General features: G+C 42.0%; 1 protein-coding gene across 1 annotated transcript; it reads left to right on the top strand.

The window, feature by feature from the left end:
• The first annotated feature begins 1,551 nt into the window (after nucleotides 1-1,551).
• lysmd2 (LysM, putative peptidoglycan-binding, domain containing 2) lies at nucleotides 1,552-9,567 on the top strand. The gene is made up of 3 exons (XM_079497154.1): nucleotides 1,552-2,035; nucleotides 3,266-3,621; nucleotides 8,903-9,567. The coding sequence occupies exons 1-3, from the start codon at nucleotides 1,775-1,777 to the stop codon at nucleotides 8,952-8,954; spliced, it is 669 nt and encodes a 222-aa protein (XP_079353280.1). The 5' UTR covers nucleotides 1,552-1,774; the 3' UTR covers nucleotides 8,955-9,567.
• Nucleotides 9,568-10,020: the final 453 nt, after the last annotated feature.

The raw sequence follows: 10,020 nt of genomic DNA, 5'->3' as shown, positions 1-10,020 counted from the left end.
TTATGTAATGTATAGCCTAGTCACTATGTTGTCACTGCCAATAATAAATTACATTTCTAGTCATTTCTGCAACTTTTCTGAAAATAAGTACAATCAGTTTGAAGAAGAATGCTTCATTCAGTCTTATATTATTTTGAAAAAGGGGTTATAAATGGAGTGATAACACAGAAATTTGCTGCACTTACTTTGGGCAACGAGTCCCCTCCATCTGCTCCGGTCTCTGGTGACCCTTCTTGCTCCGTGCCAGCTGACACCCATCTCGCTTAGGTCTTCCTTGGCTGTCTGTCTGTGTGAAGAGGAAGGCTATTCCAGAGCCTAGGGGTCAATAATGGGGTCAATAATGAGAGGTGCGCTGACCTCAGGGCTCTGACCGGCTTATGGTGTTCAACCAATTCAGCCAGGTAAAGGGGGGCCAGCCCATTTAGGGATTTAAAAGCAATTATCAAAATTTCAAAGCCTATCCTAAATTTGACAGGGAGCCAGTGGAGTGAGGCCAAGACTGGGGAAATATGGTCACGCTTTGTTGTGCCTGTGAGGAGGTGCGCGGCAGCATTTTGCAATAACTGCAGTCGTCTGACTAGTCAATGCCAGAGCATTACAATAGAGGGTATGCGCGTGACATGATTGACATCATCGTCATACCCGGAAGTTATGCAGGAATGCCTACTGAGTGGCAGAAAACTACTTTCTGGCCTTGACAGCCCGTACATCCAAAAAGAAAAGTCTGATCTGATTGTATTAAACAATGTTAAACAACGTTAAACTCACTTTGCCACTCACTTTTCCGTTGATTTGCCATTGACTTTATGCATGCACATACCCTCTAGTTGCTTCGGGCCGGGGAAGATATGGTTTTACTTTGGCAATCAAACGTAGCTGGTCTCTTGGCAGTCGAGACATTGTCAGACAGTGGTGCTACCCCTGCCCTTCTCATCACCTCCTCATTGGTGATGTGGTCTCTCCATGAAATCTTCAAAATTGATCTGAGGCAACGTCAGTGGAAGACATCCAATGATCCAACTTGTTGGTGATGCTGGCTGTCTTCATCCAAGTCTCACAGGCGTAGGTCGCTAGCTGTTGGGATGACCATAACTGACATGTATTTGGCCTTCGTCTTTTGACTCTTTTCTTGGCATATCCATAGACCGACCATTTCTGCTCATGGGGATAGTTGGTCATCTCATTGCAGGCTGGGTATGACTAATCAGAGACAAGTAATGTTATGACATATTTTCTAGGGGTGTAAATATACCTTAATTCCCAAAAATCACTATTTATTCCCCCCAGATGGTAGGCCTACCATTTGGGGTCCTGGCTTATGGACTATGAACTTACTTATTGTATTGTATTGTATGTCTATATTGTATTATTATTTATATTTCTTTAAACATCACCTAAATAAATCAGCATCATCATTTGATCATCATTCATCAATCATCACTAATTTTGTTATACAGATTAAGGCTAAAAGCTCAATGACAAATGTATCCATAGAGTGGGCGGGACCAGAGCCATAGGGGCGGGACTAGGAGACGCAGAACGCTCTTCACGTCCCCCCTACGTAAACGTAACGGATCTGTGGTGTCGAAAGAGAAAATGTGAGGACACGAGTGGACCCCGAAATGTCACATTTCACTTCGGCCGGCGCTGCCATGCATAGCAAAACAACAGACCTCCCCGCTGCCTGAAAGAGCGGCGACCAGCCCTCCCGCCGCGTGAGTCAGTTGGCGGCATTTAAAAACAGCAATTACGCTCTTTATTTATTCAAGAGAAGATGGCGGAGTTCTCGCCCGTCCTGTCGTTGCGGGATGGAGGAGGACGTTTCGGTCCCGCCGCTCCCATCGGACCCATCTTTCCACGGTCCAGGTCGGGTTCCGAGTCGGAGAGCGAGCTGTCCCAGAGCCTGGCCCGAACCAAGATCCGCTCGTACGGGAGCACCGCCAGCGTCGCCACTTCTTTGGGAGAGAAATTCATTGAGCATCGGGTTACAGACAGCGATACCCTACAGGGGATCGCTCTCAAATATGGTGTTACGGTAAGGCTGGTCGGTTTTCATGTATGATTTTCATCAGAACATACAGGTCTAAAATCTAATTAAATATGACGTGTGGTGGTGTGTTTGATCAGGGGCCAGGGCTGCGTGCGTCACTCCAGCGGGGACTATTAGGACTTACTACCAGTACCAAACCACAACACAGTGCACCTTTAGAGTTTCACTAGTCTCAATGAATCATCATAGCCCTTAATATCTTTCACCTTCTGCACTCAAGACAGTATTGAACCAGGAACTATCATGTTTCAGACTAGCCTTGGTTCACATCAACACATGTCATGATTATTATGACAGTCATGTTTCAGGGCTATAGTTTCAGACAGGCCTGTGTCTGAAATGATGCTGCAACACTGAATTAATTACCAAACTGTCTGTTGCTGTATGTATATATATCCTAATCCTAAGAATTTTACTACGCAGTTTGTGGTGTGGCTCATTACAGCAAGGAACCAGGTGCTTGAAGTTTGCATTCATCTTCGTTTTTTGGCGTGGAGATTCAGGGCTGGGGAACCTGCTTAGACAAGCAAGCATTTGGTCAACACAAATAGGCCTGCTGCCTGCAGTTTGTGCTGAACACTGTACACAGCTCCTTTAAAATGAGTCAGCCACTTGGACTGACTTATTTGCTGCACTGAACATCTTCCACATCGGAATGTGCCCATGTATAGTCTCACATGACATGTCTTCACTTGCTAGCTGACAAACCACAATCAATAATACTAGTGGGCTAATGGTAATTCTGTCAAATTCTATTTTATGTATAGTTGCTTGGTTTTACATACAGTATTCTAAATCCTGCTAGCTTAAAACATACAGTAAATTAGCAGTCATTGAACACTAGCCTGACATATTGTGCATTGTAACTTTGAAATTTATGGATGATCATGTTGTCCAAATGAAGCCCAAATCACAGTTATTGCACCAATGACTCTCACCATTATCCCCAATGGCAGTTGCAAGGAGTTGCATTGGTGCAGTTGACCGTAAAACTGTTTTGTTGCAAGGAATTGCGACTAGTTGCATTGGTGCGGTTTGGCCTTTACACAAGCATAAGCATTAATTACCGGTAACTGTTTATCTGACTTTGGTACAAGAACTACAACAGAGTGCTCAGAACGAGGTTGGCTCTAGAGTCTACTTCATTGTGAAAGATAAAATGTGAATCATGCTTGGGTTTTAGCCACTGACGGTTATTTCACCCTGCTGTTGCAGATGGAGCACCTCAAGAGAGCCAACAAGATGTTCAGTAACGACTGCATCTTTCTGAGGAACTTCCTCAACATCCCGGTACTGTCGGAGAGACGCTTCATATTTAACGGACTCTGTCTGGAATCCCCTGACGGGGAAGGGGAGGCTGCCTCCCTGTCCTCCCAGGACTCAGACGTACCCTGTGTGACGCAGGACACGGAGGAACCCTCGCCCGCTCCCTCCCCACCCCCAGAGGAAACCTCCAAACCAACACGGCCCAAGCCAGAGGAGCTGTCGGCCAAAGACTTCTTACACAGATTGGACTTGCAAATCAAACAGTCAACGCAGGAAGCACGCAGGCTCAAAGAGGAGGAAGTAAGGTGAGGTGCTGAAACACGCTGGGTGATCCTTACACTCAGACAAACAGGGAGGCATCGAACCACTACACATGTATTTGTCTGTAGGTCTGGGGGATACACATTCTGAGCTCTGCACATCTCAGAAATGTTCTGCCCACCCTGGCTTTCTTCCCTGATTTAAAGTGAATTAAAAACGAGCCAAAGATAAGCCTGGCCTTCTCCCCTTCTGACCTGTAGTCCAATTTTTCGAATCTTTTCTACGTCCGATGGTCCGAGCATAGACATGGTAACGCCCCCCTTGACTCTGATGTGGCAGCGGTGGCCGAACGGATAGCGGCGCGGTCTAGATACCGGAAGGTTCCCAGTTCGAACCAGCCGTCCGACACGTTAAAATTACCACCGCTGAAATGCCCTTGAACAAGGCATCAACCACTACGATGAAATGTGTTCTATGAGCAGGGCCTGGCTGGAAACAAGTTCTTGAGCTTAGCCCAGATACCCTGGGTAAATATAGATTTCATTTCATTTCATTTCATTTCATTTCATTTCATTTCATTGGCCTACAGACACTGCCGGCCGCACCAGACTTTCCTCCGAGGTGGAGGATACATGCTGGATAGTCTGCCGCGAGGTTACTTTTACTCCGTGGTGGGAAATAATACAAGTACGATATAATACAAGAGAATGACAGCTTGGCACGCGCAACAGTAACTTTTATTTTTGTAGAAGAGGCAAACTAATATTGTTTATGCCTTTTGCTTTGATGGAATAATTGATTGTGTGTTCTAAATAAAGTGTGTACTGTTGATTATTGTGTAATGTATTTGTATGTGTAAACTTGAAACATTATTGTAGTGCAAGGTCTCTTTTCCCTTCATTCTTTATCTTTTTTTAGTATAATAGTATTAGTTTACTATAATTAGATTAATACACGATAATCAACACAAACACTTTATTTAGATCAAATCAAATCATAGTATAACGTACGACGTACGTGTTCAATCAATTATTCAATCAAAGCAAACGGCATAAACAATATTAGTTTGCCTCTTCTACAAAAATAAAGGTTACAAGTTGGTTACAACTTCAAGGCTGCAGCCTGTCACGCGTGCCAAGCTGTCATTCTCGGAGGACAGTCTGGTGAGACCATGGGGGGGTCAAGACAGGCAGTGTCGGTAGGCCAATCAGAGGCAGGTGAGGCGTTACCATGTCCATGCTCGGACGTAGAATAGATTCACGCTAGTCCAATCAGTGTTGCGTTTGCATAGTGTCATCCTGAGTGCCAGGGCTGCTGACATTTGCCTCACACAGATGCCCATCAGCATGAAAGCTGCCCTCTTCTGGTCTGTAATTGGGGGGGTGAATGATACAAGGTCCCTAGAAAGTGACCTGGGACACGCCAGAGATTCCAGGGTAAAATACTGGTACTCTGTATCGATGAAGCTAACCGTCATGAACCCCCTTTTTTTTCTTTCTTGAATGCACACCACTATCCACTAGTTCCTTGTGTCCAAAATGTCATGTGAATTTGGAATATCTTAGTGCAATATGAAGCGTTTTATAAAAACAACTTACGAAGCGCTTTGGAGGAACAGGCACATTGTAATTGGCTGGTTGTTAAACAACTAGGTAATGATTGCATTGTATAATTCTAGGATATACTTAAAAAATGGCTAAATCCTGACCAGTATACATGAGCAAAAATTTGAAAAGTTGTTGCATAAAAAAACTAAAACAAACGACTCTTACTCGCTCATGAAAAACGTGCAAACCTAATTTGCAGGACTATTAGCTTATAGCTATACTACCGTATTTGGCCACTATGCTCACAAATGCTGAGTCATATGTCGCCTTAATCAGTATGTGCCACACTGCCACAGCTGCATGTGTGTGCGTTTCATAGGAGATTGTGTGGAGATGGAGAAGGTGCATTGCAGAAGCCTTTACTTTCTTTCCTGTACACCTCCTGTGGTTCTGTCTTTTCTGTTAAGAGCTTTCGAATTGACACTAGGACCAGGCCACTGTGTGTATAGTATACTATACCCTGTGTATGATATAACCCTCGATTCTTAGTAAAACTGACCTGAGTTGCACTGTACTTGGTGTGTTAATAATAGCCGATATACAAGTTTACAACGTTGGGGGTGACTTGAGAGCCAAAAAGGTTTGTGAACCACTGGAGGCTAGTACAATTAGAAGGAACTGTAGGGGTGGGGACACAATGGAATTAAGGCAGGGGATGGGAGGATGTACAATCCAAGCATAATGGTCTTTTGCATGTCTGTTGTTAAATGATAGTCACCCAGATGGCAGAATTATGTAACAGTCCATTACACAGCAAAATCCCCAGTATTCAGCAAAATCCCCAGTATTAATTCAACTCTAAGAGTATCAAATTGGATGTTTGGTTACAGAGTAACTTCTACACTCTCCAAGTTAAATGAACACTCAGGATTTTACTGTTTTTATTTAGAATGATATTTGGCATGTTGCTGCGGTCCGTACCTGGCACAAACATGTTCCCCTGACATTGCATGTTGAGACAGACAACACGCTCACATGTGTTCTGTTGTTGGGTTAGTTGCCTGGCACCAAGTTTAATTATACTTTATTAACAGTTTGCAAAAAGTATAGTACAGTTAAGCTATATGATAATGCTAAAAGGATAAGAAGCGCTGAGGGATTGTTTCCATTGTGGTCCTACATATTCAATTCACCTACAGGGTAGTTGGCTCTCTAACTACCCTGTTAAAGGCTGGTCAATCTGGTATTTTGGACTACTTCCGTTTTAGTCCAGTCCATGGCCAAATACATATTCTTTTGGGTGTCCTTGACATGAAAACATTTCAGAACCACTGTACTGCTGTAGTTAAGTCCGAATGGATGCAGGCCTTCCCTGAGCAGACTATATGGTAGCTGTTAAACCAGTCTCCATCATGGCAGTCCAGGATAATGTTTCATTACCCTTCTTTTAGTAACAAGCAGTCACGTGAGCTACCAATGGTTTCCAATGTGATCAGTTCCCATGAATAAGTACAACCGTGGGGTATTGCTACAGTATGTGTATCTTGTCAGAGTTACAGTACTCCAATAATTTACTATAGCACAGCATTATGACTGATTATGATAATATTGAAATAATAATGATGTTTTGCCATCTAGTAGGTAGGTATTTTCTTTGAGGCATTGAGTTAAATTATACTCCTGAGTAAGAACAATCAGACCCGTCTGAAGTGGTACTGTACTGTACTGTACTGTACTGTACTGTACTGTACTGTACTGTACTGTACTGTACTGTACTGTACTGTACTGTACTGTACTGTACTGTACTGTACTGTACTGTACTGTACAAGCCCTCCCTGGCCTGTGTGTCTGTGTGTTAGGCTGTGCAACAGTGACACTTGGTGGTGAACAACAACACTATTTTCGTGCTCGGACACAGCCAGGGACATGGGGACAGACCCAGGGGGACACAGCCACACACATAGCTGTCTATAGGAGTGGTTGCACCACTCAAAAAACAACAGCTACAGATGACTGCTCACATCAAATTCAACTCTTGACATACAAGGCTGCTGTGTCTCCCCTACAGTCTATTACAGCTTGATTTAAATTAGTCGTGAGCTGGTTAATATAGCAGATCTACAAACTCACAGCTTGTGCACAACATATAAATTAGTTGCAGCCCTACACTGACTTGATGTACTGTACTAGTAACATTTGTTCGTAGGCTTCACAAAGACTGCAATTTGTTTGTCAGATCAACTTTTCTGTAGGGCTTCAGATGTTTTATTTATCAGTTGATGCAAAGTCATGCTTAGTCTTGACTGTCAAGCCATCTTCTCCAGGTCAAAGACTGGCCAACTGGAAGAGTACATTTACTCAAACAAAAGGCACTCACCAAAGTTTACACAGTCTGAGAGCAAACAGACCACATGCCAGTTTAACTTCCTCTCCACTAACCAAACATTTATTTTCTGTGAGCTGAACTACAGGGCAGACCTATGAGCTTAATTTTACAATATAAAATAATCAATTATGTAGCAAGTGGTTTCTGTAAGTGTAAGGCTTACATTTTTTGTAAAAAGAAAAAAGATATATATATTTATTGTGGCTTTTGCATATATATATATATATATATATATATATATATACACACACACAAACACACTGTGTATATATATATTTTTTTTTATGGAGGGATGGAGGGACAGTAGGCTGACAGGAAATAGGGAGAGAGATTGGGGGGGGGGTGTGACATGCAATAAGGGCTGTCAGGATCGGGAGTCAAACCCGCGGCACACTGCCAGACTGGATTACCAGCCAAGGTGCTTGGACTGCTGAGCCCAGGCCTGTAAAATCATTCTTGTAGACGTGTGATTTCCGTCACTTTCTTGTCTGCATCTTCTCTTCTGTTTATCTCTTTTTTAAGTGCATTTCCTACAATGCTACTTTTCATCTTCAATGGTCACTTTCTTATTTCGTTTTCATACTTACTCACCTTGTTTTTCTTTTAATTTCTTACCAGCCAGTGTTTGACTGACTTTCATGAACTATCCACTAAGAAGACTGAAGGCTAAATATTTGCAAATGGCTCTTCTTTTTGCCATAGGAATTACATATTTTGATGAATTCTTTTGTGATGAATTCCTGTTCTGTCTATAGAAGTGTCTATTTGTACGTCTCTAAATGTTTTGATGATTTGAACATGGTGGACCCTGTTGGAAACAAGTGTAATGCTTAATTGGGTCGTCCACTCACAGTTAACAGCCTTTGTATTGAGTTTGTGCTTGAAATGTACTGTAATTCTGCAAACTGTTAATAAATTCTTCAATCAATCAATCAATACAAATTCTGGTTGCATACACTTAAAGATGACTCTTTTGATGAGTTTCAGGCTCTGACCCCCACAGTACAGAATTAATCATTTCCTCGACTGTAGAGACAATTACAATAAAACTTCCAACAGGACGATAAAGGCCTGAATACTGACATTATGTATTATTGAGATACCTGTATGAGGCAGAACGGGTCAGTGTTGGCCTCATTCATTATTCACATGCACTCTCAACTAAGCACCACGGTGGCCAATTAATTGAAAGGAGTGAGCATAAGAAAGAGTCTTGAGCCCTATTCCCAGGAGACTAGTATTATCAAATGGCCTCTATTTGCTGAAAAATAGTAGGTATGTAATTTGCCCCAGAATTTGCACTCTATAAATTGCCATTGTTCCTCGGATAATAGAGAGAGAGAGAGAATAAATTGTGTTCTTTTAATTTACTAAAGGTTTATGTGTTTGCAGGGACAATGAGGACTACACAACGCCCACGTCTTCGTACCAGGAGGAGCCCTGAACAAGATTGTTTACCTACAGTCCTCTCAGACACACACACAAACTCTCTCTCTCTCATATCCAGTCTCATCTTTGCCTTTTATTTATTGATAATATGGCGCTGTTACTATAGTGGATATTGGAAATGTCATTGATTATGGTTTTGTACAATTCATGGGAGTCATGAGGGAGACATATTGTATATGCTATAACAAGGCTCATGTTACCATCCACCATTATGATTCTCTGCCGTTCTGCCACTCACTCCACCCCATGTTAAGCAATTCTACGATGGCTAGCTTGATATCCTTGCTAACAGCTTCTGGTGATGTAAATCCCCTCACTACTGATGGAAAGACACATATTTATTATTGAGATGTTCCTACAATCAGTATTTCCTCTCTGTATGAACACTCCCCAACCACAAGCTGTGGATGGACTCAAGCCTTTTAATGTTTTGTTTACCCAATAGGAGCTTTACTTGTAGGAACAGAAGGGACTCCTTCTTAAATTGTGAATGTACCTTATTATTTGTGTGTGGAATACTGTATCTGAAATGGCTGTTTTGTTGTGCTTTTCACTTTGTTTTTGTTTTGTTTTCTGTCGGATAAATAATAAATACCTATTTAAACATGGCATGTAGACAGTCTTATATTTTATGTGGTTTTGTTTGTGCTAATTTGCATGTCGTCCCGCCCCCACCACGAAGATGACACTGGTAAAGAAAAGCAATGTTTTAATTGCTTTTACATGATACGAAAAAATCACAAATATTTACATTTAAAAATACTTCATTTTGTGTCTCTAAAGAAATGTAAATATTTCATATATTGAGACATGCAGATTAAGGAAAGACAGAGTGGGCCCTCTAGTGGGCACCAGACAGATTGAAGCAGAGAAGACTGAGCATAAAGATGGTAGTGATCAAATCAAGATGGTAGTGATCAAATCAGTGTTTGGTTGAGTCAAAAGCAAGGATACATTAAGATCTCACATGTACGCTGGAAAGGAAACGGAATAGACATATTACATAGCATGAATATGCATACTTGGTTGCAAAAAGTCATTGCAAACCATAGTTGAAGAGA

Source organism: Electrona antarctica (genome assembly GCF_951216825.1).
Source record: "Electrona antarctica genome assembly, chromosome: 3".
In the NCBI taxonomy this organism is placed as follows: Eukaryota; Metazoa; Chordata; class Actinopteri; order Myctophiformes; family Myctophidae; genus Electrona; species Electrona antarctica.
Note: the sequence above shows the minus strand (reverse complement) of the source record. Positions and strands in the feature narration are given on the sequence as shown.